At 53.5% G+C, this 26,501-nt stretch overlaps 1 protein-coding gene across 2 annotated transcripts in view; it reads left to right on the forward strand.

The window, feature by feature from the left end:
• The first annotated feature begins 22,621 nt into the window (after positions 1 to 22,621).
• PADI1 (peptidyl arginine deiminase 1) overlaps positions 22,622 to 26,501 on the forward strand; it is a 40,794-nt gene continuing 36,914 nt past the window's right edge. For both annotated transcript variants that reach the window (XM_045063840.1, XM_004741361.3), the window contains exon 1: positions 22,622 to 22,811. In XM_045063840.1, coding sequence (XP_044919775.1) covers positions 22,720 to 22,811 — 92 coding nt within the window. In that variant the 5' untranslated portion in view covers positions 22,622 to 22,719. The remainder of the gene's footprint in view (positions 22,812 to 26,501) is intronic.

The following is a 26,501-nucleotide window of genomic DNA, read 5'->3' on the forward strand; positions in this document are numbered from 1 at the left end:
TCAAAAAGGTAAAAGCTAATTTCTAGTGACAGAAGGCAGATTAGCGGGTGCTTGGGGCTGAGAGTAAAGGGGGCGAAAGGACACGAGGCTCCTTTTCTTGGGCGATGGAAATGTTCTCTATCCTGATTGTGGAGGTGGTTCTGTGAGTGTCAAAACTCATCAAAGGGTACACTTCAAACAGAGACTTTTACTGGGTGCAGATTATACAACATAGCTGTACCTGGGGAAATTATACTTCCATAAAGTTAATTTTAAAAAAGCAATAAATTGGGGCACCTGGGTGGCTCAGTCAGTGGAGCATTCGACTCTTGATTTCTGCTCAGGTCACGATCTCAGGGTCCTGGGATTGAGTCCCAAGTCTGGCTCTGTGCTGGGCGTGGAACCTGCTGGAGATTCTCTCTCTCTCCCTCCCTCTCCACCCCTTGCCCCCTCCCCACCTCCCCCCTCACATGCACACACACACACACACACACACTCTCTCTCTCTCTCTCAAAAAAACATTAAATTAAAAAATCAGTTTGACAAAGACTCAATTTGAGCTTCTAGAGATGAGATGTATAAAGTTGAAATAGAAAACACAAGAGATAGGTTGAGTCGTAGATTAAACACTGAAGAGAATCGAAGAACCAGGAGGTTGGTGGGTAAATACCCAGATCCCAGCACAGAGGAATGAAGAAATGTAAAGGATGGCATGAGAGCCTCTAAAACATTCACTCAGCTTCCTCAAAAGGGTCATCAGGGAAATAAAGGAGCAATGCTTTTCAAAGGGAAGGCGGCTGAGAATTTTCCAAAACTAGGGAGAGATGAATCTTCACATTCAGAAATCCCATCATGAAAAATGAAAAGAAATACACAACGAGGGGCTCCTGGGTGGCTCAGTGGGTTAAGCCTTTGCCTTCAGCTCAGGTCATAATCTCAGGGTCCTGGGATTGAACCCCGCATCGGGTTTTCTACTCCACAGAGAGCCTGCTTCCCCTTCTCTCTCTCTCTGCCTGCCCCTCTGCCTGCTTGTGATCTCTCTCTCTCTGTCAAATAAATGAATAAAATCTTAAAAAAAAAAAAAAAGAAATACACAACTAGACAATTACATTGAGATTTCGGAATACCGAGGATAAAGGGAAGACCCTAAGAGCCCGGTAGGAGCAGAGGGGCAGCGACAGGGCTGATAGGGGACCTTTGATCAGAGACAGTGGAAGCCTGAGGCCACACCCACAGGAAAGGCCCCCCCGGGGTGGTGGTGGTGGTGGGGGGTTGGGAAACAGCCCTCGACCAGACCAGCCCTGGATGCTTCGAGAAGCTATCTTTGTGGAAGGAGAGGGAATTAAGGCAGTTTCAGATCCGGAAAAGCTGAGAGTGTGGTCCCAGATGAGACGCATTTAGAGGAGTTCGTCAAGGCTGTGCTTCAAAAAGAAAGAACATGATCTGAGAAGGAAGTCTGAGCCACAGATGGAGTTGTGAGTAATAAACACGCCAGACATGTGGCTAGATGTAATTAAACACCAAATCTATAATTAGCTGTAATAATGTCTTTTTTGAGGGCTTAAAAAAATAGAGTGAAAATATCAGACAACAGCAGCATGTTAAGTCACGAGGGGTGACGGGATTTAGAGTTTTCCAAGGTGGCTGTCCTGTTTCGGAGGAAAAGTAGCTGTAGTGACTTACATACGTACGCTTTCGGACAGAGGTCTGCAGACTGTGGCCCTTAGGCCCAATTAGGCCCATTGCCTGTTTTTATGCATAAAGTTTTATTGGAATACAGCCATGCGCATTCCTTTAGGTATCGTTTATGGCTGTTTTCATGCCACCGACCGCGGCAGAGCTGAGCGGTTGCTCTCCAGACTGTGGTCGGCGAAGCCTAAAATATTTACCACTGGGCACTTTGTAGGACACGTTTGCTGGCGCCTGCTTCAGGGAAGCTACTGAAAGAAGAGAAACAGAAGCGATAGCATTTAAAGGGAGGGGGGTGGATAGAATGAGGAGAAAATTCAGTTCCAAAAAAAAAAAAAAAAAGGAGAAAAAAGAAAGATAATAAAAAAGGAGGATAGCAGAAGTAAGTCCGGGTGCTTCTAGCCCCTGCCTGATTCTCTGCTCCCACTTCAGCGAGAGGCCCCCGCGGGGGAGGCCGGACGCACCGTCTCCACATCTCGTCTCTCTTCTCTCCCAACACACTCCAGTGAGGCACTTGTCCCCGTGGCCCCCTGTCCCAGCTCTGGTCCAGGAGACCAAAGCCTCCCGATGGCAGAGCCCAGTGGTTGAGAGCTTCCCAACTGAGGTGCCATGGAGGGTCCTGGATGGCCAGCGGTGGATTCACTCAGCTCGTGGGCAGGGTCCAGGGTGGCTGGAGATCCCCAGTCTGTCACATTCGTCCCGGAGCAGCCTTGTGTGTTTCCCAGGGGCCACACCAACATTGGTGTTTTCTGTGTGTGCCGTGACACGGGAAAGGCAGGAGGCCTGGCTGCGGGCCATCTGTCGTCCTGTCTTAGAGGCCCCTGCAACATGTCACACAATGGATCATGCCCCTTCTCGAAAGACTCTCTTCCGGACATACCCACTCCTGCTGGGTCTTCCTCCCACCTCCCTGGGTGTTCCTTCTCAGGCTTCTTGGTTCTCCCCAACCTCTGGTTGTTGGAGGACTACAGGCGTGTCCCCGGGGCCTCATCTCTCTGCTGTCTACACTCCCAGGAGCACTCATCCAGGGTCCCGGCTTCGAAACAACCCCATGACTCCTGCCGTCACATCTCTAGCCCAGCCTTACCTCTGAACCCTAGAGGGACCTCTGCTCCCCTCAATGTATTGGCCCGAGGAGACCTAATGGCATCTCAGTCTTAACACCCACAAACCAACCTCCTGATTTCCAGCCCTACAAGCCTACCCCTCGCCCAGGGTCCCCATTTCAGCCGGTGGCAGCCCCAGGCTTCAGGGGGCCCACCCCCAAACATGGAATAGCCTTTGGCTCCCGTCTTTCTCTCACACCCCACATTTGATCCATCCGTGAACACTGTCAGATCAGCCTCCAAAAAACAGTTTCAGTCTGAGGACTTTCCCCCTGCTCCACCGCTGCTTTCTCGTTAGGGTTATTATCATGTCTCTGACCCGTGTCTCTGCTTCACCGTGGCCTCCTATGAGTGGCGGTCAGCAAGGTGGCCAGAGGGATTCTGTGAGAAACCAGGTCAAGTTCATGTCTCTTCTGCTTAAACCCTTCACATAATTCCTCAACTCGTGCAGATGTGAGGCCCTTCCTTCTGTCTTCAAGGTCAGCACGGGTCCACCTACTACCTTTCTGACCTCATCCCCTAACGCTGTGTACTTTTCCCTCCACCCCCGGCCACGCTGGCCTCCCAGCAGGTCCTTGGATGTGTCTTGGGGCTTTGCACAGTCTGTTCCCTTTCCCAGCACTGAGATCCCCCCACCCTGGTATCCCCACTGCTCGTTCCCGTGCTTCCTCAGGTCCCTGCTCAAGGGTTCCTCTGCTGGAGAGGCTTGCTGGCCCCTGTACAAAACAGTGGACTTGGGGCGTCGGGGTGGCTCAGTAAGTTAAGCATCCGACCCTTGATTGTGGCTCAGGTCATGATCTCAGGGTCGTGAGATTGAGTACCCCATCAGGCTCTGCACTGGAGGTGGAGCCTGTGTAAGACTTGCTCTCTCCCTCTCCCTCTGCCCCTCTCCCTTCTGTCCCTCTCTTAAAAAAACAAAAACAAAAAAACCCAGCAGCCTTGCCCTGCTCTGTGGCATTGAGCACCCTGTCTTACCACTGTTGGCCTTAACCTCGATCACCCGGCTCAGGGCATGTTGGTCCGTGTCCTCCACTTGTTATGAGTTGAACCTGTATACCCCCATTCCCTAAATCCAGGCACTCACGTCTGAACCCCCAGCACCTCGAAATCTGACCCCATCCGGAGACAGCATCCTTCCAGAGGGAAGCAAGCCCAAAATGAAATTGTCAGGTGGCCTGAACCCAATGTGCAGGGGTCCTCATGATAAAAGGGGTGACCTGGGGGCAGATGTGCAGGGAGAATGCCACATGAGTGAGGAGGCAGCCATTTAAGAGCCCCGAAAATGGCCAGGAAAAGGTATTTTCCTGGGGCACCAGGGTGGCTCAGTTGGTTAAGTGGCTGCCTTTGGCTCAGGTCATAATCCCAGAGTCCTGGGATCGAGTCCCACATCGGGCTTTCTGCTCAGCAGGGAGCCTGCTTCTCCCTCTCCCTCTGCCTGCCACTCTGCCTACTTGTGCTCTCTATCTCTGTCAAATTAAAAAATAAATAAATAAATAAATAAATAAAATATTAAAAAAAAAAAAGGTATTTTCCTCCCAGTGGTCAGAAGGAACCAGCCCCACGATATATCCATCTCGGACTTCCAGCCTCCAGAAATTGACTTGAGACAGTCCATTTCTGCTGTTCGAGCCACTCAGTTTGTGGACTTCTCTATGGCAGCCCTAGCAAATAGATACACCACGGTTCAGTCACTCTTTCTTCCCCCTCTCCATGCTCTGTGCGTTGGAAGAAAGTCATGCGCAGCCTGCAATTAAGCTCCACTCCTTGAGGGGAGAGTGGCTCCGGAAGCTGTTTGGAATTCTAATCCATGGACGGTATCTGCGTTAGTCATGTGTTCGTTGTCTGTGTCCCCTAACCAGACTCGACCTCCTAGGGCTTGGGTGGTGGCTCTTCAGCTCACTGCCATGTCTCAGCATCTAGAACAGTGCCTGGTACAGAGTAGGGACCCGAATATTCGAATGTCCAAAAGCGATGAGTCAACAATGATGATAATTCGAAATGGACTAAATTATCTACTTTAAAGACGTAGATAGTCTGTGTAGATGGAGAAGTACAATTTTGTACTAAAGAAACTCCCTAAATATTAAATCACAGGAAGTTTGAAGAATAGAATGGAAAAAAGACAGATGAAAAGAAATGCCAACCTAAAGGAAACTGGTATGGCTTAAATATCAAGGATAAAACGTTATTAGAGGAGTGCCCGGGCGACTTACTCAGTTACACACCTGACCTTTGATCTCAGCTCAGGTCTTGATCTCAGGGCTATGAGTTCATGCCCTGCATTGGGCTCTACCCTGGGCATGGCGCTTACATTAAAAAAAAGAGAGAGAGAGAGAGAGAGAATTATGGTGAAAACATTATTAGGAAACAATAATGTTATTGATTATAATAAAATAGAATAATTATAAATAAATAAAATTTAAGGAGATTGCCACATAATGTTAAAAGGTTCTGTACGGGGGCACCTGGGTGGCTCAGTGGGTTAGGCCTCTGCCTTTAGCTCAGGTCATGATCTCAGGGTCCTGGGATTGAGTCCCGCATCAGGCTCTCTGCTCAGTGGGGAGACTGCTTCCCCCTCTGTCTCTGCCTGCTGCTCTGCCTGCTTGTGATCTCTCTCTCTCTGCCAAATAAATAAATAAAACTTTAAAAAAAATGGTTTGGTACATTGGAAAGCCAGAATAATTCTGAACCTGTATGCTCTAATAACATGAGTTCAAAATATATAAAGTGAACTTCTTGGCTTTTCTTCTTGCCTTTCTTTTGTATATCCTGGACTGGATACCAAAGAAGGTAGGAACCCAGAAACATCAAAAGGCAGAGATGATTAAAAAAAAAAAAAAAAGGCTCCAAAAAAGTCTGCCTTCTCGGGCCAATGAATAAGAAAAGAGGCAGCCGAGCAACAAAGGCCGTCTTAGACAGTGTACCGCTGTGCTCCAGCCGCACACCCCAGAAAGAACTGTCTCCAGTATCATCCCAACAGCAAAATTTACAGGAATGGAAATTGTACGTCCATCTCAGACTCCCAGCCTCTACTGTGGCTTTCGGGCCACAGTGGAATTGAAATACATCTGAATAATTTCAAACTCCTGGCAACTAAAAAAATATGCTTGTCAATGATCCATGGGTCAAAGAAGAAGTCTCAAGAGAAGTAAAAAAAAAAAAATACATTGAACTGAATGAAAAGCGGAATACATCCTATCAAAATGTATGGAGCACAGAGGAAGCTGTGCTGAGAGAGAAACCTACACTAAATGCTGATGTGGAAAGGTGATGTAGAAGTCTCGAGCCATGTTCCAAGCTCCCACTGTGAGAAGCTAGAATAGTGAAAGAAGCCCAAAGTAAGCAGAGGCAAGAAAGTCATCAAGCTAAGAGCAAAAATCAATGCTGTCCAAAACAGAAGAACAATAGAGAAATCAATGAAACAAAAAGCTGGTTCTTTAAGAAGGTCAGTAAAGTGGACAAGTGTCTAGTGAGACTGACAAAAAAGACAGAAGGCATGGGTTGTCAATGTCAGGAAGGAAGCCAGGGATATCCATACAGAACCTGGGGCTATCAAAAGATTTAGAAGGAAATAATACAAACTACACGTGTAAGTCTGACAACTTAGTTGAAGCGGGCCCCTTTCTCAGAAAACACAAAGAACCAAGATTCACCCAGTATGAAATAGGGAATTTGGCCCTGTACCACTTAAAGGAATTGAATCCATAATTTAAAAACTCCTGAAGGGCATGCAGCTCTTGATCTCAGGGTCCTGGATTTGAGCCCCACGTTGGTGTAGAGATTACTTAAATAAGTAAAACCTAGAATCCATAAGTAAATAAAAACTCGTAAAAAAGAAATCCGGCCCAGATGTTTTTGCTGGAGAACCCTACCGTGCATTGAGAGAATTATCACCAGTCCTGCACAGTCTCTTCCAGAAAACAGAAGAGGAGGTCATTTTGCAATTCATTTTATGAAGCCCGAATGACACCGAAAAATAGAGAGCACTAAAAATATTACACATATAAAGTACAAAAAATACAAGAATCACAAAAATCTATGAAGGCAAAGTGGACTGAATGCTGAGCACTGGGTGGGGGGTGGATTTTAACCCGTCTCACTAACTGATGAGACCGACAAGGAAATCCGTAGTCAGCAGAAGGTTTGAGAAGGACAAATAGTAGACCCCACCCACTCAACAGACACGAGCACTTTGCATCGATCATAGACGCACACACATTCTTCTTGAGCACAGGTGACATAAGTGAAAACTGACCATGTGAATCCAGTCCAGAAAGTAAGTCTCAACAAAATGGAAATAAATTGCATCCTTTAGTCCACATCCGACTCTTGTGCAATGAACTTAAAACTCAGTACAGATAGTAAGAAAAACCTATTCGTGTGGAATTAAAAAAAAAAAGATTTATTTATTGATTTTTGAGAAGTTGCGGGGAGGAACAGAGAAGGAGAATCTTCAAGCAGACTTCCCACCTAGTGTGGAGTCCGATTCGGGGCTTGATCCCATGACCCATGAGACCACGACCTGAGCCAAAACCAAGAGTCAAACGCTTCTTAGCTGACTGAGCCACCCAGATGCCCCTTGTTGGGAAATGTTTTAAAATGGCCTTGTAACTAACTTGTCAGTTAAATTATGAATGGAAATTTTGAATGAAACAATAGTGGAAAGACAATATCTGGAAACCAGTGGGCTCAGCTACAGTGGTTCTTACAAGTGTCTGCCTTTGGCTCAGGTCGTGATCTGAGGGGTCTGGGATCAACCCTGCATCAGGTTCTCTGCTCCGTGGTGAGCCTGCTTCTCCTTTTCCTTCTGCCATTCTCCCCCTCCTTATGCTCTCTGGCTCTCTCTGTCAAATAAATAAATAAAATCTAAAAAAAAAACCCCAAAACCAAAATGCAGAATCTGAAATGTTTATGGTGGAAAATAAGAAAGGCAAAAAATTAGTCAAAATATAATATAATATAACATATAATATATAATATAATATGATAAAATAAAATATAATTCTCAATATAAATTGAGAATTCAGGAAAATAACAAGATTAACCCAAAGAAAGGAATGATGAGTAGAAATGTGGGAGAATTGATGAAAAAATTAGGATTAAAAAGAATCAGAATTTCGTTCTTGGAAAAGATTAATTAAATTGATAAACTTTTGGCAAGATTCAGTGGGGTGAAAAGAGAAACACATAAACAAAGGAACTTAATGAGAGAGGCACGAGAGGGTCTGATGATGTAGACTAGGTAGTTCAAGAAAGCTACCCAGTTCCTGGAGGGGACAGATACCACCTCAGATCTATTGGCCTTGGAAGGACCACTAGAAGGTCACCCACATTGCAGTCTTTTGGAAGAGGCAGTCCTGCCCCTCAGGGAGCTTCACAGTCCCACTGGCAAACATGCAGGAGCTTAGGCCTTCAGGGGTATCTGCTTGCTGTCTGATGGAAGTCCCCAGGGCAGGAGCCCTTTCCTTGGATGGTATCCAACTGTCAGATTACCATATGGCTGCCCACTGATTCCCAGAGCAGCTGCACCCTCCCCCGACTCCACAGCTGGGTGAGCGTTCCAGTTTCTCCACATCTTCACCAACACTTGTCATTATCTGTGGTTTTTTTTTTTTTTTTTGATAGTAGCCATCCTAGTGGGTGTGAGGTGGTCTCTCAGTGTGGTTCTGATTTACATTTCCCTCCTGAATGCCAATACTGAGCATCTTTTCATGTGTCTTTTGGCCGTCTTCTTTGGAGAAATGTCTATGTCTTGTAAATCCTGGGACACCTGGTGGTGGAGTCCGTTCAGCGTCCTGCTCTGGATTTTGACTCAGGTCATGATTGCAGGGTCATGAGATGGAGCCCTGAGTGGGGCTTTGCGCTGGGCACAGAGCGTGCTTGAGATTCTCTCTCTTCCTCTCCCTCTGCCCCATCTGCGTGTCTCACTCTCTCTCAAAAACAAACAAACCAATAAACAAACACCTTGGTCCATTTTGTAACGGGGTTGTTGTTTTGCTATTGAATTGTAAGAATTCTTGATATATTCTGGATAGTAGACCCTTGTCAGAGTGCAGTTTGTGAATATTTCCCCATTCTCTCAAATGTCTTTCACTTTCTGGATTTTGTCTTTGAAGCACAAATTTTAAAATTTTGAGGAAGCCCACTTCATCTTATCTTTTTTTAGGTGCTAAAATTAAATATAGATGAAAAGAAAAACATGTGTGCAACAAGTGTGAAAACTCAGATGTACCAGACACATTTCTAGAAAAATGTAACTGATCCATCCAACCCGTGGTGTGCTGGTAAATGCTTTACAGTTGGCACCCCAAACCAATAACCCACACACGCACACGCACAAAACCCCCTCTGTTGGTAGCATTTGCCAGTTTCCGTGGTGTGACTTTTCCCACCATGACCAGGTTCAAGCTACAGTGCGGCATTGCTGAGTGCAGAGGTGGGCAGAGATGTACAGCGTCCCCTTTGCAAAGCCGGCCTCCAGCACTCTGCGGAGCTGTGACAAGAAATGGACTCCTGCTGTGTCTTCCTGCACCTGAGCCCCCGCCGAGCCACCCTCCCCTCTGGAAGGGTCGCTGATGGTGCAGCCAGCGAGGGCCCATTGGGGTAGGCTCCTGCCAGGGAGCGGTAGCCCAGGAGCTCCCCCTCACTGGTGGCCCAGCTTCCTTTCCTGGTTCTGTACACCCCCAGAGCGTTCCCTGAGGCCTCCACCCAGGTCCTGGCCATGGTAGGGATCTGCCGAGTCTGGGGGAGGGAGGGTGGGGAAGGGCAGGGAGGCTCACATCGCCCCTTCCTCCTGCCCCTCACTGTCCGCCAGCCGAAACTCCTAGGTGGGGAGGAGAAAACCAGGGGAAGGAGAGAAGCACGTTATTTACTGGGCGCCTCCTGGGTGCCGGCCCAGTGAGAGCCCTGGAACATGAGCTCATCACCACCGTTTCAGGGCAGTGGTCCACTCTGAAACTTTGAACCTCACCAGGCTTGTGTAGACTCAGGCATCACAGAATGTCAGTGACCAGCTTCTGGAAGTGGAGGCTCAGAGAGGGCCAGCAATACGCCCAAGGTCACACAGTGGGCCATGGCAGAGTTCATCTGGAACCTCAGACTATGGACTCCCATCCCAGCTTTGGAACTGTACAAATGTGGGTGTGGCCCACAAAACCTCTTCAGCGCCCCACCCCCCCATGCTGCCTTGCACTGGCCTGGGGATCCCCATGGGGTCGAACATATCCCGAAATCAGGTGTGGCTATGTCTGCCCCGTTGTTTCCTGCAGGGAGCCCTGGAAGCCCCACTCCCAGGCTACGGTGGAGGCGGAAGGCAGCAAGGCCGGCTCTGAGCAGCAGAGACAGGACCCCCATCCTGTGAAGGCTGCGTGCTCCGAGCACTCCCCAAAGGAGCCAGGCATCCCCTGGACCCTTCCGGAGGCTGCGGGTACCAAGGAGACACAAAGCGTGGGCTTCGGAGGCAGACAGCCAGGCTGGCATTCCAGTTCCCCACATAACTGCTGCATGACCTTGGGCCAAGTGTCTCAACATCTTTGAACCTCCATTTCCTCTCGTAAAGGTGCCTGGTCCCACAGTGATCGTGATGAGCTCATGTTCCAGGGTTCTCGCTGGGCCAGCACACAGGAGGTGCTCAGTAAATAGTATGTTTCTCTCCTTTGCCTGGTTTTCTCCCCCACCAGGGCATCCTGCTGGCTGATGGTGAGGGGCAGGAGGGAGGGGTGATGTGAGCCTCCAGGTCCTCCCCCATCTCCCCCCTCCCACCTCCCCACCCCTGTCTTAGCAGATCCCTACCATGGCCAGAACCTGGGTGGAGGCCTCAGGGAATGCTCTGGGGGCTTACAGAGCTAGGAGTGGGGAAGGGGGTTCAACCTAAGGTAAATCCCAAATACCCCTAATACAGATCTTTCTGAAACCTGGGTTCCCACAAGGACAGGTTGAGGTACAGAGTGGCTCTACTTGGCCCCATTGCTGGGAGAGTCCCAGACAAGGGGGCCAAGCTGTGCTGGGGAGGTCCTTTGTGACCTTGGGCAGGTCATTGCCCTTCCTGGGGTCCTCACTGTTCCTTCCCACTCAGCCCCAGGCTCCCTCTGGCTCTGACCATTGGAGATTTCTAGCTCCTGCCCAGCCTTGGCTCACACAGAAGCTGCGCCCCAGGCTCCCTGGGGCAGACCCATAAACCAGGCTCGTAAATACCTGGCAGGACAGCAGGCCTCTCTCAAACAGAACTGTTTCCCAAACAGGATTGAGAAAGGCTAGCTCTGGGCGACCCTGAGTCAGCCTGTCAGTCAGCCCGTCACAGGGGCACCGGTTCTGGGCCGTTTGGCTGCCTGGCCTTCTGGACCAAGTGTCTGGGAAACCAGCTCTCTTAGTCACCCTTCACTCTTTCCTGCCTCCGTCCTCACCTTCTTCCCTTTGGAGATAAACTTGGGCTCTAGTCCTGCATCCCTGTGTGGCCTTGGCCATGCCACTTTTCCTTCTGGGCCTCAGTTTTTTCACTTGTCCAACAGGGAGGCCAGTCCTGGGCTGGCCTTGCTTTTGGGCGGTGATGATGCTCAGGAAAAACATTACAGGAAAGCTTTTTGCCAGTAGTGAGTGGATATGGGATTTAAGAATGACTTTCACAATACAGCTGGTCCCTTCCACAGACAGAAACAGAGTTTCCCTAGGCTCCTCCATCAAACTACAGATTCTTCCAGGACAGAACTGTGCCCATTAGATCAGAAGTTTTGATAAAGAGGGCGAGAGGGGCTTTGGGTAATCCTTAGCTCCTGTAAGGTAGAAGCTGTGTTTCCCCCATCAGACTAGCTGATCTGTGTGGTCAGATTGGAAGCTTCTCAGGGGTAGGGCTGTGCCTCCTCTATCAGAAAATGCCCGAGGGACAGGCAGTTTGTCTCTACACTTAGTCTGGGGATCCCTCAGAGCCTGGTCTGTGCCTACCCCTTCAGACTGGGGTCTCCCCCTGTTCCCTGCCTTTCTTCTTCACAGCCAGCACCCAGGAGGACTGTGTTGTGGGTGGCCGCAGGGTATGTGCTGGCCCGTAGGGATATGCAGGGCTTCGGGACGAGCGGCTCTCCCTGCCAGGCCATACTGGCACTGGGCACTCCCAGGACGGAGGACCAGGGTCGGTCTGGGTCCTTCCAGACCATGTTGGGGCTGACTGGCTCTCAGACTTGGCCAAAGCCTGATTGACCTCACGGTGGTTCCCCTGGGGGTGTCCCTGGGGCTGGGGGCCCTGGGGGTGCTGTTGGGGAGCGGGCAGAGAGGGGCAGCTAGAGGGCTGGTGGTCGACCCTAGCAGCACTCTGAGGATCAGCTACCCAGTCCTCTCAGATGTGAAGATGTGAAGACCAAGGTCATGGAGCCGGTGCCCAAAGCCCCCCAACCCCCACAGGCCAGTCAGCACGCGGCACCAGATCTCGGGGCTCCTGACTCCTGGCTCCACTCTACCGGCCTGCTTCTTGCAGCTGTGCTCTTGGGGAACCTCCCCTCTAATCTGGGGGTGAACAGAATCCCCCTCCCCACACCCCTCTATGGTTAGCACCGAGCCCGGATAAGCCAGGGGCGAGAGCGTGGGGCTGGTCTGGGAAGACGACGTACGTGCGCCTCTTACCTTTGCTCCCGGCCCCATCCTGCCTCCTCCTCTCTCCCTGTTCCTGGCCCGCAGCCCTGCCCCTCTGCACGGGAGACTTTCCAAGACTGAGCCCTGAGTAAGGCATGGGTGGATGCCTGCCTCGGAGGGGCACAGGGGTCCCGGCCAGGGAAGCCAGCAGCGACCACAGACCCTCCTGGAAGTCACCTGCTTAGCATGGGTGGCACGTGATTTTTGTGTCCTGCTCGACTAACCGCAAGGGGCTGGTAGTTTCTCTTTTTCAGGCTGATTTATAGGCACTTTTCATACATGCTGGACGTGAGTCCTTTGTCAGACATACAGATCTCTGCTCTCTGGAAATGTAATTCATGTAGTCACTGGTCATTCTGGGAGCCTCAGGGTTGACCGGCCAGGCCCTGCTGGTGCCGGCACCTGTGATGTGCCCCTGCCCTGGCATGGAGAACGAGAGGGAACGCAGCTGGTGAGAAGCCGGTTCCTCTTGCCACACTAAAGTGGTTTTCTTTGGAAATGTTGAATCAAGGAGAATTTCTTCAGAACTCGGGTGGGGTGGACAGAAAGGTTTCCCTGTGTTTGTTTTCTGGGGTAGGTCTTTACATTCTTTGCAGTGAGCACCGCTTCTAGAAATTTCCTTGACTCCCCATGTCCCAGTGCGTAAATGTGGGCTCGCCTGTTGACCTTTTCCCTGGTTTCTGCCCTGGTTTTGTGTGTTATGGCTGGACCCATGAGGACATGGCGGAGAGCCTGAGCTCAGACTTAGCTGATGTCAGTGAAGTTAGGGTATAGGAACAGCCCGCCTGGCTCTTGTGCCGTAGTTCTGCAGGAGTCCAGGCTGGAAGGCAGGGAATGGGGAGGTGGAGATGCCCCAGTGGAGGCCTGGTTCCTAGGAGAGAGGACAAGCTTCGGAGGTTCCCGGGCTGCCCTTCCCAGAAAAGACAGCAAGAGGAAAGCAAGAAGGAAATACGGGGTGTGTTGACAGCTTTTAGGGTGTTGGCTACAGGCCATCTGGTAAAACCTGGAACCTGCTTGCCAAAGACTTAATATGATTAACTGTGTTTTCTTCACATCCAGGCCAAGTGGCAGAGGACCTGGCTTCTAGCTTTGGCTCTGTGGCTGGCTGCTGTGTGACCCAGAGCCAGTCACTTGCCCTCTCTGGACCTCAGTCTCCCTGTGCCTTGCCCTTCCTCCTGCACCCTTGCGGTGGTGGATCCAGTTTGATCGGCTGAGTAACCTGATGGCTCCTAGCCTCAGTTTCCTCATCTGCACAGTGGGGATACACACAGCCACCACGTGGGAGGTGTATCGGGGTGTGTGTCCCCAGCACCCAGGGCGGGTGCAAAGTAGGTGATCCCTCCATGTCCGAGGTTGGGAGCAGGAGTTTGGGGAAAGGGAGGCCCTGTCCCTCCCTCTGTCTTTTGGTTTGTCTTTCTCTGTCTCTACTGCTCTCTGTGCCTCTCTTCCTCACTTCTGTCCCTTTATTCCCTGTTTTGAATTTTCCTTGTCTCTGTCTCCGTTTCTTCCTGTCTCTGTGTATCTCTCTGTCCCTTCTCCCTCTGGAGGACCTTTTGGCTTCACCGAGCCACAGGGCCAGGCTAGAGTGGGGAGAAAGCTGGAGCTTGGCGCCCAGGCTGCACTGTGCTCCCCGAGGGCCACAGCTGGGGTGTGATGGAGCCCAGAGGGCTCTGTCACGGGGTGGCTGGAACCCCTGCCTAGACAACCTCGGGCTGCTGACTGGCTGTGGGCGAGTGGCTGAGAACACCTGTACCACCGTTGAGTCTCATTTTTTTTTTTTTTTTCATTCAAGCTAGCTTCCTGACCTCCCAGAGCTGAAGGCTTGGCCACTCCCTGTTTCTGTCCCTCTGAAATATGCAGTCTTGCCAGTGTGATGGGGGAAATGGGGTTAAAACAGGTGGTTTCCTGGGACAGAGCCTTGGGCCGGGGAGGGGGGTTGCTACTGAGAGAACAGAACATTCCATGGAAGCCAGAGGCAGGCGTGTGACACGGCTTCCTGGAGGTAGTGGACTGTGAGGGTCTAGGAGAGGGACTGGTATGCACCGAGTGCCTACCGGGGACCTGGCCGTGCCGAATGCTTTGTAAGCAGGACCTCAGTGTCTTCATCTGTGGAGTGGGGACAAGCACAGCCACCACCTGGGAAGTGTCACGGGGGACATGTTGAGGCCAAAGCTGATCCCCCAATATCCCAAATGCTCCTCCAGAGGGAAGTGGGGGTAGGGGGGACCGTGAGATGCACAGAGACGAGAAGAAACAGAGAAATGGAGACAGAGGAAGTCCAACCCAGAGAATAAAGGGACAGAAGTGAGGAAGAGGGCTGTCCATGGTCACCCAGCCAAGGAGTGATGGGCCAGGGCTGAACCTTACCCCGGACCCATGTTCTGTCCACTGTTCGTACAGCCTGTCCAGCTGCTGACCCCCTGCCAATACTCCTACTGCTCCTTTTTCCTTCCCTGTCTGAGGGAAACAGAATAGTCTGTGTGTCCTGGGCAAATTGCTGGCCCTCTCTGGGCTCATTAGTGGTGACAAACCAGGCCCATGGCTTTCAGGCTGGATCTGGAGAGCCCCAGGCTCCCGATCAAGGACTACAGGTACTGCTGGAGCGGGGAGGGTGAGCCTACTACTCAGGGCCCCTACTCTGTGCGGGCTGAGAGTCTACTGTTTGGTCTGTTTTCAGTGTAAGCCCCTGAGCATCCAGCTTATCTCGAAAGCTTCCTCTTTCCCTGACGTTTTAGCAGAGTATGTGTCCCCCCCCCACCCCCGCCCCGGCCATCAGGGCCCTTTCTGAGGGGGGGCATCTGCCCCTGGGCTGCCCACCAAGCCCAGGGCTCAGGCCAGGCCAAGGCCAGAGGGGCCAGATGGCTGGGGCTCATGTCATGGAAGCTCCCAGGGTTTGAAGGAGCCAGAGAGACAGAGTTAGGTGGCTGGGACCCAGATGGTCTTACTGGTGTGAGGTGTCGAGGACGGAATGTCTCTCGAGTCCTGCCATCTGGCCTCTGTGCCAGACACAGGACAATCTTGCCTCCCTAGGGCAGAAGGTCGGGGTGTGTGTGGGCGTGCGCATGCGTGTGTGTGTGTGCACGCATGTGTATGTGTGTGAGTAATGCAGCAAGAGGGGCGAGGCCTGTGGCACCAAAGACAGTAGAATATGGTAGAACAAGCTCAGAGTCCCACGGACAGGACCGTGGCCCTGTTTCCATCTTCATGGGCAGGAGACCTCAGACAACATGTCCCCCTCTGCCAAGCGGAGGCGACAGCAGCCTGCCATCTCGCTCCGCTCTGAGAAAGCACGATGGTGCCCGAGAGGCCTGACGCACCGAGCCGGCGCCCTGAAGGGCTCAGTGACCTCTGGCTGCCATCACTACCATGCTTTCTCTCCACGCATGCGTCCCTGGGCCTCTGCACGGTTCCCTGTTGGGGCTCTCGGGAAGCTTCGTCGTCGCTACCCTTCACACGCCCACAGTCCCCATTAGCCGGCCGCTCCTAGAAGGCAGGCTGCGGCCAGGTCTTGTCCTCTGCTCCCGGCCTGGCCCATGGGGGAGCTGCCCAGGAAACCTTGATGGCATAAATATGCCCGACTGATATGGGGAACGATGCCAGGCTCTTCTGTCCAGTGGTTTCTCCCCTGGGGGCCTGCGGAGATGATGTCTCATAGCAGCTGGACAGGCCAGATCCAGATGGAAGGTCCCTAGTGGACAGGGCTGCCCTATACGAAAGAGGAGTTTTTCAAGGACCCCTATCAGGTGGCCGGAGAATCCAGGTTTCTTGCTCCGAGGCTGATTCCTTGTCTTCTACTTCACGTTGCCTCTAGGAGGCTGTGTATTTTTGAAGCAAGTTGCTCTCCCTCTCTCTGTCTCTATGTGTTTGATGAGGCAGGTGGACCAAGTTTTCTGGGAGTGCTTGCTGAGATGTGACGTGTTGGGAGATGCCCAGCAGAGGTACAGTCCCTCACCCCCTCTCCGGGAACGATTCCCTAGCTTTGTGTGAGCTGGTAGAAGATGCCTGATTGTCACGGTGGGACCGCAAGTCCAGCCAGGTTGGCTGACACTGGAAGATACTGGATCTCTACTGTAGCAGCTGTGAAGAAGGGCTGTCATCATGGGGGGAGCCCCCCAAATTCCCTGCTACTCCCCATTTTATCAAAGTCTTGAAGAAAATGAAGACGGTTCATTGAGGAAGGTCTGAAGGATACCAAGCACATTTTTCTAGAGACACTGCACCCCAAAATAGACCCTTGAATCAACTCAGAACCAACTATAAGAATGCCATGGGTCCCTTAGTTCAAAATCCCACACTTGCCCTGTTTTGGGGGTGGGAGGAGGGGAATGTTCCTTAGTTTTCAGGGCCCAGAAGAGTCTGGCTTCTCTTCTTCAACTGGTTTGGTTGTATCTTGTGGGTGCCATGGTTCATGAAATTGATTCTATTTCTCTTTTCTCATGGGCCACCAGGGAACTCACTGCTAGATCTACCAACCAGGCAGATGGTCAAAGAGACGTAATTTTCTCATTTGAAAAATGATTTTACCCAGGGTGTATTTTGTAAGCTGCCTCAAATTCTTTCTGTTAGGATGTGGAATAAAAATCCATGAAAGAAGGGGAAAGGTTGAGTCTTGCGTGGAGTGGGCACTGGAGGAAGGGAGGTGGAAGTGGGGGAGGGGAAGGCAGGAAAGCAGGTGATGGGTAGAACTTTATGGAGACCCCGCAGGTCAGGGAGCAAATTCCTGGGGGGCAGTTGAGGGGGAGCAGCAAGAGAATTATGATCAGAACAGGTGTCAGGCACTGAGTGTAGAAGGGGTTGTCAGGGGTCTGGTCTGGGGGTCCTTGAGTGTCAGGAGAAGTTTCTGTTTCTCCAGGATTGCCTGTATCCCAGGCACTTTACAATCGTTATTTTGAACTTCCAAGTTATTCCAGACTTACAAATTAGGAGACTAAGTCTCAAAAAAGTTAAATCATTTGGCCAGTGCTGCAAAATCTGAGAAACGGCTGAGCGCAGACTGGAACCACAGATAGCAGGGCTCCAGGGTCTAGACTTTCCCCATCCAGCTGCCCTCCTTTATCGGGGCCACAGGATGCCGGAGCAGTCTTCTGGGGTGGCGGGTTGGCAGATGGGATGTGTGTTTCAGACACGTCCCTACTGCCTGCAGTGCGGAATGAGATGAGCCTGGGGACAGGGAGAGCGGGGTCGGCTCAGGTCCTGGCAGGGACAAGGGTGCGGGTGCTGTAGGGGTGAAGGTGGAGGGGAAGGGATGGGGCCGGAGAGGTTTGGGAGGTAGAGCTGATGAGTCAAGGGGGGTGACTGTTTAGATGCTCGAGATGAGGGAGAGGACGACTGAAGGGGTTGCCTGGGTCTGTGCTTGGTACCTGGGGTGGAGGCGGCACCCTCTGCTGAGAGAGGCAGGGAGGGGAGGGCAGACGGCCAGCGGGGGGCAGGGAAGGAGGTGATGCGCCTGGGAGGCTGCTGAATCGGCCACTTGTGGGGGTGGGGCTGGCTGCACCTGACCACGAGACCCTAGTGCCCAGCCCAGCCCCGCACGTGATGCTGTCAGTGCCACGTGGAAACTGGGATGTTCCAGAGCTGGGGAGGGAGTCAGTGATCCCCAAAGGTCCAAGGTGCCCAACGGAGACCTGGGTCTGGCATTCAGGCTCTGAGTTGGGTGACTCATGGCCCTCGCCACTTCCTGCTATTAGAGCGGCTGGCCGAGGGCCCTCTCGCCCTGCGGGAATCAGTGGGTCCCCTGCCTTCTCTCGATAGTTGAGTCAGAGCCCCTGAGGCCCACAGGGGGTCCAGGATCCTGCCCTGGGAGATCCCAGAGGAGTGAGTCAGCGTAAGGAGCTGCAAGGGCCCGACGGGTGGTGAGCCCTCCGATGCCCAGAGCAGCACCTGTACACAGAACACCCAGGGCACGTCGTCTCCAGTGAATGACTGAGAAACTGGGACCCAGACTTGGCTTCCCGTGACTCTGCCGCGTTGTCTTGTGTATGTCAAAGCTCTTCTTGGAGCCCTGGTTTACCCGACTGGAAAATTAAGGGACTCTAGGGCCTTTTCCAGGTGGAAATGGGAAGATCGTGGGAGGCAGGAGGAGCTGAGCCTGTGGTGCTCGGGGGCCGCTGGAAGTGGAGAAAGGCCACGTCTGGGGCTCCAGAGAGCTGACTCTGCTGCCTCCCCGCCCCCGTGGCCATCCTACGTAAGCTTAGGCACAGGCGGCACGTGGTGGCTGAAGAGGACCCCTCCCCGGAGGAGAGGAGCCCACAGCTGATGTCCGCAATCACAAACAACCCAGAACCCATTCTGACGGCTCTCAAGGCCCGAGGCCGGCAGATTCCTTGTCTGATCGTGCCAGACCTTGCCTGATGGGCCCAGGGCAGTTTACCCTCTTCGGCATCAAATGACTTCCCCAACCGGAGGGATTCCTTCCCCCAACCTTATCCACCAGTTTTTAAATAGTCTGAGTTGGGGTCTCAAACAGGGGCCCGAGGGCCAGATCTGCTGACACTACGGGCTTGACCTACAGTGTTCTGTTTTTAAGAAATATTGAATTTTAATACCTTAGGCAAAGCAACTGTGTTACCTGTGTTACTCCCTTTGCCACAGTCGGTACCCTTCCCTGGGTGCTACAGCTGGCAGCTTCCCACATTTATTATCTGCCCAGCCTCTGAAGGCATCTCGGTCTGGATGCTTGGCGCTGGCTCCGGAGCCCTGTCTGGTGAATGGGGAAACGGGACGTGGGGGCTCCTGGGTTCACGGGGTCCTGGGCCCTGAGGTCTGCCCTTCAGAGCTGTGCTCCAACATCATTTCCCCAGCGAGCCTTCCCCGATCAGCCGACGCAGACAGCACCCCACCCCTCCGCCCCTCTAAGCTGCTTCCCTGGGTCTCAGCACTTCCTGACGCCCCAGTGTCTGTCCTGCTGTGTCTTCCCTGTCTCTCTTGCTACTCTGTATGTCCCATGAGGGCAGGGACTTGGTCTTATTCACCACTGTATCACCAGCACCAAGAATAATGTCTGGTGCATGGCAGGAGCTCAAAACGACCGTGGGAAAATGAGTCCCTGGACATGGTCGCTCCAGCAGCGGACATCCTCTCTGCTGCTGCGCCCCCGGCCCGGGGGCATCCTGGAGTCATGCGAGGGTCCCACGGTCACCCAGCAGCTGGCAGGCCTCTCCCCCTGCAAGGGGCTGTGTTTGAGGCTAACCTGGGCACGTCCTCCCCGCTGAAGGTTCTTGCCAGAGGGGAGGGGGGCAGTGATGTCATTCAGCTCCCCCACCCCTGCTCCTCCCAAATTTGACCCATCAGGCCCGATGTTCCAAGTTCAAATAGATGACAGCATGGGTGTACAGCATGTGCCTTTTGTGGGTTGTGGGCAGGGCAGGAACCTGTGCAGGCCGTGGTGTCTGAAGGGACATGTTCTTTGAGCATGGAGGAGGGGGGCAGGGAAGCCAAGAGCAGGAAACTTATTTTTCCTTCCTTCCTTCCTTCTTTCCTTCCTTCTTTTCAAGATTTATTTATTTAAAAGGGAGCGAGCACGCAGGCACACAGAGACGGAGAGCGAGAAGCAGACTCCCAGCCGAGCAGGGAGCCCGAGGCGGGACTTGATCCCAGGACCTGGGATCCTGACCTGAGCTGAAGGCAGATGCTTAACTGACTGAGCCCCCTGGGGGGGCCAGTCTCCTCATTTTTTCTTAAAGACAGACTTCATTTTTTTTCTCTAATAGTAAAAACATCAGCTTACCAAAATTTTCAAACAATATACAAAAGCATAAGGAAGAAAGTAAAATGAAACAAAACATAAGAACCCTGATATTCTATGTCCCAGGGATCCAGTTAACAATTCAGAGCCAATCCAGGGTCCGATGGCCTGGGTTCAAATCCTGCCTCGACCACTGGCCAGGGTCAGATCTCGCGAGGGTCCCTTAGCTTCTCTGTGCCTCACTTTCTTTGTGAAATGGAGATGCACGGATGTTCCTCTCAGCCTCTGTGCCCACGCTCTGCTACTCCCTCCCTCTTTCCTCCGGCTCTGAGAACATTTCCCTTAAGGGGCTGTGACCTGCCCAAGGCCCCTGCCCCACCCACAACCTGCAAAAGGCACGTCCTGTATACCCAGGCTGTGGTCTGTTTGAACTTGGGTTCCTGGCTTAGCTGTTACCTGCCACCTAATATGTGGCGAGGATTAGGTCGGGGATGACACGGAAGGGGGTGAGAACAGCGCCCAGCACGTGGTCAGAGGCCAACAGGTGTCTGCTAGCATCTCATCACCGTCACCGTCATTGTCACTGTCATCACCCTTATTTTTGCAGACAGCTCTTCATGCACCAACCTGCCTTCTTCCCTTCCTCCTCTTTCGTGTCTGTCCATCCGTCCATCCATCCGTCCATCCATCCGTCCATCCATCCATCTTCCCTTAACAGGCATATTCCCATGTGCTCCCTGGGAGCCCGCTTTTCCCACTCCGCTTTATATTACGTATGAACAAAATGGCTCGGGTTCTGCTTCGTGGGACGGGACACCCCTTGGGTGTTGTGTTGCTAGGCTCTGTGTCCATGGGGGTAAACCCAGACTTTGCATCGGTGCCATTGGGTGTAAAGAACTTTGTAGATGGGGAACATTCGCCGTCGGATGTGTTGGCCCTAAGAAAGACATTTCAGGAAGATCTTCAAAGTGAAAAATAACCACATAAATGCTTATACGATTTTTATGTTTCCCATCTTCGTCCTCGGACAGGGGGGTTCCCGGAGCAGGGACTGTGTCCCCCTCCTGCCTGGTCAGACCGGCGGCGCCCCAGGTGAGGGTGCTGCTCCGTTTCTCTCTTTGGCATCCTCCCACCCCAGACCTGTGGACGGCGGCAGTCCTGGCTGTGCGTCCTTATGCCGCCCCTGCAGGGGCTGCCCGGGAGCAAGAGGACCCTGTGGCCAAGGGGGTGTCCAGTGCCTCTGGAGGGAACCCTCCTCCGTCTCCTCCTCTTTGCCCAGTATGATGGGAGCGTGGCGCCCGTAAAGTGTTACCATCCTTACGGGCCTTATAGACACTTCCTAACTGGGAGCCCCCGGCCCCCCTGCCCACCCGAGCCCTCCCCGTCTCTGATGACAGCTCTGTCCTTCCAGCTGCTGCGGCCCAAGCACTCCCGTCATCCCCGACTCCCCTCTTTCTCTCGCACCCACACCCAGCCTGCCCCCAGCCCTTCCCAGCCCTGTCCTCAGGAGACATTCAGAACCCAACGGCTCCTCCCCACGGTCATGGTTGCCCCTAGGACCAAGCCACCATCGTCTCAGAGCTTGCGGTGGCTCCCGGAGTATCAATGCCATTGGAGCAGGGACGGTGGTCTGTTTGGTTCTTGGCTGCGTCCGCATCACCCAGAGGAGTGCCCACCGCAGAGTAAGGGCTCCGCGAATGCTTGTCAAGGGAGCGACCAGGGTTCCATGAGCACCCTGAGAACAGGAGGGCTGCAAAGATGGGGTTTTGAGGGACGAAGCTGGCCTCCCCAGCCTCTTGCTCTGAGTGCCTGGTGAGGTGCCCTCCCCATGGCGGGCCGTCTCTGGAGTTGGGGTATAAGGCTCTAGTTTCAGCTTCTGGGGGTGGTTTGGTGAGTCAGGAGGACCTGGGGTCAGCCATGGCTGCCCTCCTACTGACGGTGGGTCGTCTCCTCCCTGTAAAACGAGGATACCGGGAAGAGTCGTGAGCGTTTCTTTCAGCGAATGCTGGGGGTCAGGCCCTGTGCTAACCCTCGCACGCATAGCTCCCGCATCCCCACATCCGTCCGATGGAGCAGGCACAGCTGCCAACTCACTCCTGGGAGAGGAAGCCACAGGAGGGTGGAGCGTCTGCCCAAGGTCACAGGTTGTAAGAGGCCAAGCCGGTATTTGAACCCGGAGTCTGACTGCCCCATGCTTTGGATGCGTGAGATCGGGATCTGCACCCGGCACGTCATCAGCCCTCAGAAAGTGCTGACGTTGTGACCGTGAAGGTTCAAGCGCCGAGGTCTGAGGCTGGAGTCAAAGCTAGGGAAGGAGAGACAGGGCCCCCGGGGAGCTTCCGGGGACAGCTGAGCCCTGCTCCATCGGGGACCCCGACGGAAGCCCCCATTTCCCATCTCTCTGAGAGACCTGGGGTGCCTCCTCCCCTGGCCTCCTGGATTGGCAGGCCTGAGTGAGAGGGCTGGGCGTGGAGCCAGGAGGTGGGGACTCGGTTTAGGCAGCTAATCAGGTCACAGGGTGAAATTAAAAGGGAGGAGGGAAGCACCGACCCATCAGAACGCAGGCTCCTTCCTGGCGACTTGGTGCCCAGGACAGGAGCCGGGGAGATAGGAAGAGCGGAGCCCGGGAGCCCGGGGCACGGGATGGCCCCGCAGAGATCTGTGAGGCTGTCCCTCAAGAAACCCACCTACGCCGTGTGTGTGGTGGGAGTTGAGACGTCTGTGGACGTTCACAGGTGAGAACTGAGAGGTACCCGTCTGGGTCTAGAGGGCTGGGCTGCACCGGAGGACCCCGAGGCCATGGGGTGGGTGCCCGTTGGACACATCGAGCATGCTAGAGGGTGCTGGTAGTCGGTCGTTCGGAGTGTGGAGCAGGTGGCCTGGATGGAGAGCCTGGGTATCAGGGAGGAGCTAGGGTATCAGGCCCATCTTGGGGCTCCGTCTCTCCTGGGCACCTGGGGTCGGGTCTTTGGCCTCAGGGTTCTAGCTCTGAGCCCCGGGCTCTGTGTTCTGACATCAGAGAGGCGCTGGTGTGCGGCGCCAGAATGAACTGGTACTCAAGACGGGGAGCAGGACCGGGCCGCCCTGAGTTTCTCTCTCTTTCTTGCCAACAGCCCTTCTGTCGGAGGTGGAGGTGTGGGGTGTGTGGCGGCTTGATCCTTGGAGGCGGGCCAGGGTGATTGGGATCAGGAGGGAGTGTCAGAGGGATGATTCAAGGAGTTAATAAAGGACAAGAACCTAGAACCAGACCCGGGCTTGTGTTTGCCATGGTGGTGACGGTGCTGGCCATGATGGGGGCACCTGAGGGGCGACATCTGAGGGGCCCTAGGAGAATCAGCTTCTCCTGTTGACTCAAGTCTCTGACCTGTCCTGGCTGTGCCCAGACGGGGGCCCAGGGACCTGGTCTGGCTTCAGTTTCCTCACCTGGCCATGGAGGGAGCTGGACTTGAGGGTCTCGGGGGGGCCTTTCCAGCTCTGATACTGTCTGTGGACTCCATTCTGTCTGGAACTATTTAGGGACTCCACTCCTGCTGGATAAAAGGGAGCTGGAGCTCCTGCAGATAAGGGGCTCAGAGAAGGTGGGGGCTGGGGAATCTGTCACAAGGTGGGATCTGAGCTCGCACTGCCTCCTGGGTCTCAGTTCCTGTGCTGTCCCAGTCTGGTTGTGAATGCTGGGTCTGCCTTCCCGCTTGGCCTCCGGTGGGCCTCTGTCCCAGAAACCCTCTGAACCCCGCTCAGACAGGGCTGAGGAGGGGGAGCCAGGACCCTTGGAGGCCAGACCTTGGCTCTGAGTCCCATTGGGGGTCCTGGCATGGGGCTGGTTCTCTCGGATCTGGGTGGGTAGCCGAGATCCCATTTCTCCTGTCCTTTTAACGTAGCATTTCCTCGGCTTAGCAAATGGGAAAACAGGACGCCCAGTTAAGTATGCATTTTAGGTAAACAATAATAATAATTTTTAGTATATCCTATGGGATCTACTTGTGTTTTTAAAAACTGGCGCTGAAATTCAAATTTAGCTGGACGCTGACTTGATCTGGCCACCCAGCTCTAACACCAAGGGCAGGGAAGGAATCGCTAGCAGGCCCCCACTGTCTGGATTCCAGACCTCTGCTCTCATCCTGGGGGGGTGCTTGTTTCCGGAAGGTCATTTCAGAAACTTGGGCCCTACACAGTGCTGCTGACTAAGGCCGGAAGCATTTTCCTGGGAGCCAGGAGACATGGGTTCTAGTCTGAGCTCAGCATCTGACTTGCTGTCTGGCGTCAGCCAAGTCACCGGCCCTTGCTGGGCCTCATTCCTTATCTGAGCCCCAACAGAGTGAGCTGAGTCCTGTCTTGAGTTCAGCGTGGAGGTCAAGGGCCCCGGACCCCGATTCTGGACAGACTTGGCTTCTCATCCTAGCTCCATTTGTGGCTATGTGACCCTGGGCAAGCCGCTGTCCTTCTCTGGGCCCTGGTTTTCTCATCTGACAGTGGAGTGGGAGGTGGGATAAGCGAGACCCTGCGTGTCTAGGGCCCCTGGAAGCTGGAGGAGGTGCTCACAGCTCCTCCGGTCCCTCTTTCCGTCACGTCTCCGAGAGTGCTCCCAGAGGACGGGTTAGGTTGTGTGTGGGGTGGGAACGGAGGGAGGTTCCCCTTTGGGATCACCAAGCACCCCAGCACCCTCAGATTCGGGCCCTGGCCTAGCGGTGGAGCACAAGGAAGCTGCCTGGGTTGGCCACAGCTCCTGCGCTCTGGTTGACTCTGGGAGGTGGGGGTGGGGGCACTACTTTGGGGCCCTGAAGTGAGCACTTTTAATTATTTTTATTTTGAATGTGGGGCTCAGACCTATAACCGTGAGATCAAGACCTGGGCCGAGATGAAGAGTCGAGCACTTCACTGACTGAGCCACCCAGGCGCCCCCCGGAGTGAGCATTTTGAGAGACCACCCCCCCACCTAACAGCCCTTAGGGAGCCTTCATCCTGGGCGTTGGTCTTGACCAGGGGTGTAAATACTGAGGGTCTCTAAGTTAGAAAACGGAAGTTTATTTGCAGCAAGTTGGTTTTAAAAGGAGACGAAAGGAAGACCCCCCCCCCCATTCCCACCGACTGGTCTAAGATGGGTAGCGAAGCGGGCATGGCCTTTTCAGCCTGGGAAGGTTTGAAGAAGAGCCTGAAGGTTACCCAGGGCCCGGGCTGTCTAGGATGATGAACTTGGGGCTCCTCCACGCCCATTGGTGTCCTGCTCCAGCTGAGGCCAGGCAGCGGGTTTCTACTTAGCCTTGCCGATTGAAGGGGAAAGCCCCCCCAACCCCAAAGAGGAGGTTTGCCCGTCACCTGAGCTGCCAGGAGGCTAAGCCTCCCAGGAGAGCCAATGGAGGTGGAGATGCGCGGTGATGAGTTCGAGGTGCTGTGTGGACCTTGTAGAGAAATATTTGTCTTTGGGGTAATTGTGTGCCCCAGCCCAAGGAACCCTTGAAATCCTCTCAGGATGTGCTATAGAAACCCCCCCACTCCAAAGGACTAGCTCCCCACCCTGAACCATCGCCCCAGCAGACTTGCTCCCCACCCCCCACACTAACTGGTCAGATTACCCTGGTTGTCCCTGTCCATGCTTGGAGGTGGCCCCCAGAGGACGCATGCCAAAAAAGGGGAGGGTGGGGAGTGTGGGGAGTCCATAAGTGGTGCGGTCTGGCCCTCCTTGTCCGCCCAGAGGCCAGAATGAGAGCCCCAGGCTGGAGGCTGTAATGAATGTTTACTCTCTGTCCCGGAGAAGCTGGCTGTGGGGGGAGGGGGAAGAGACATCCTCCTGGATCTCTCCAAAGCCTCCCCCTGTCCTGCAAAAGCTTCAGAGCAAAATAGACTCTTCAGAACAGACGGGTAACATTCGAGGTGCCCAGGAAAGAGGGACTCCGGGTCGGGGGGGTCTCTCCAAGGAGCTGGAGAGAGGCCCCAGGCTGCTGCTTTTTCCTGGAGTTCTGTGTATTTCAAAAAATGAAAATGCCAAAACAGAGTTATAAAACCTGTGGTATATATATTCTTAATGTTTACATTGAATAAATTGATGCTTTTAACGTGCGCAGAAGTACAGTGAGGTATAATTGTGCGGCTCACGGGGTAATTACCGGATTGCCGTAGACACTAATTCGTAATGACGGACAGACTCCGAGAGCCGGGCTGGACCAGGGTTTGAAAGCCGGGTGAGGACCGTCTCTCTTCCTGGCTCCAACCTGGGCCGCACCGCATTCCTTTGTTAGAAGTAATGTTGCAGTTTGAATGTGAGGTGCCTGGAGACTCTGGGGCCGGGGTCCTCCCCGCCCTCCGCGGGGGCCGGACATGGAACATGCGCTGTGTGTTCTTGGGATGGAAAATGTTGGCGTCGGGGCAGACCTCTGAGGTCGGTCACTTTTTAATCCTACAGGTGTCCCTGCCCCCCTGGTCCCCCTGGC

This window comes from Mustela putorius, unplaced genomic scaffold (assembly GCF_011764305.1).
Source record: "Mustela putorius furo isolate JIRA1106 unplaced genomic scaffold, ASM1176430v1.1 tig00003853_pilon_pilon_pilon, whole genome shotgun sequence".
NCBI classification, from domain to species: domain Eukaryota; kingdom Metazoa; phylum Chordata; class Mammalia; order Carnivora; family Mustelidae; genus Mustela; species Mustela putorius.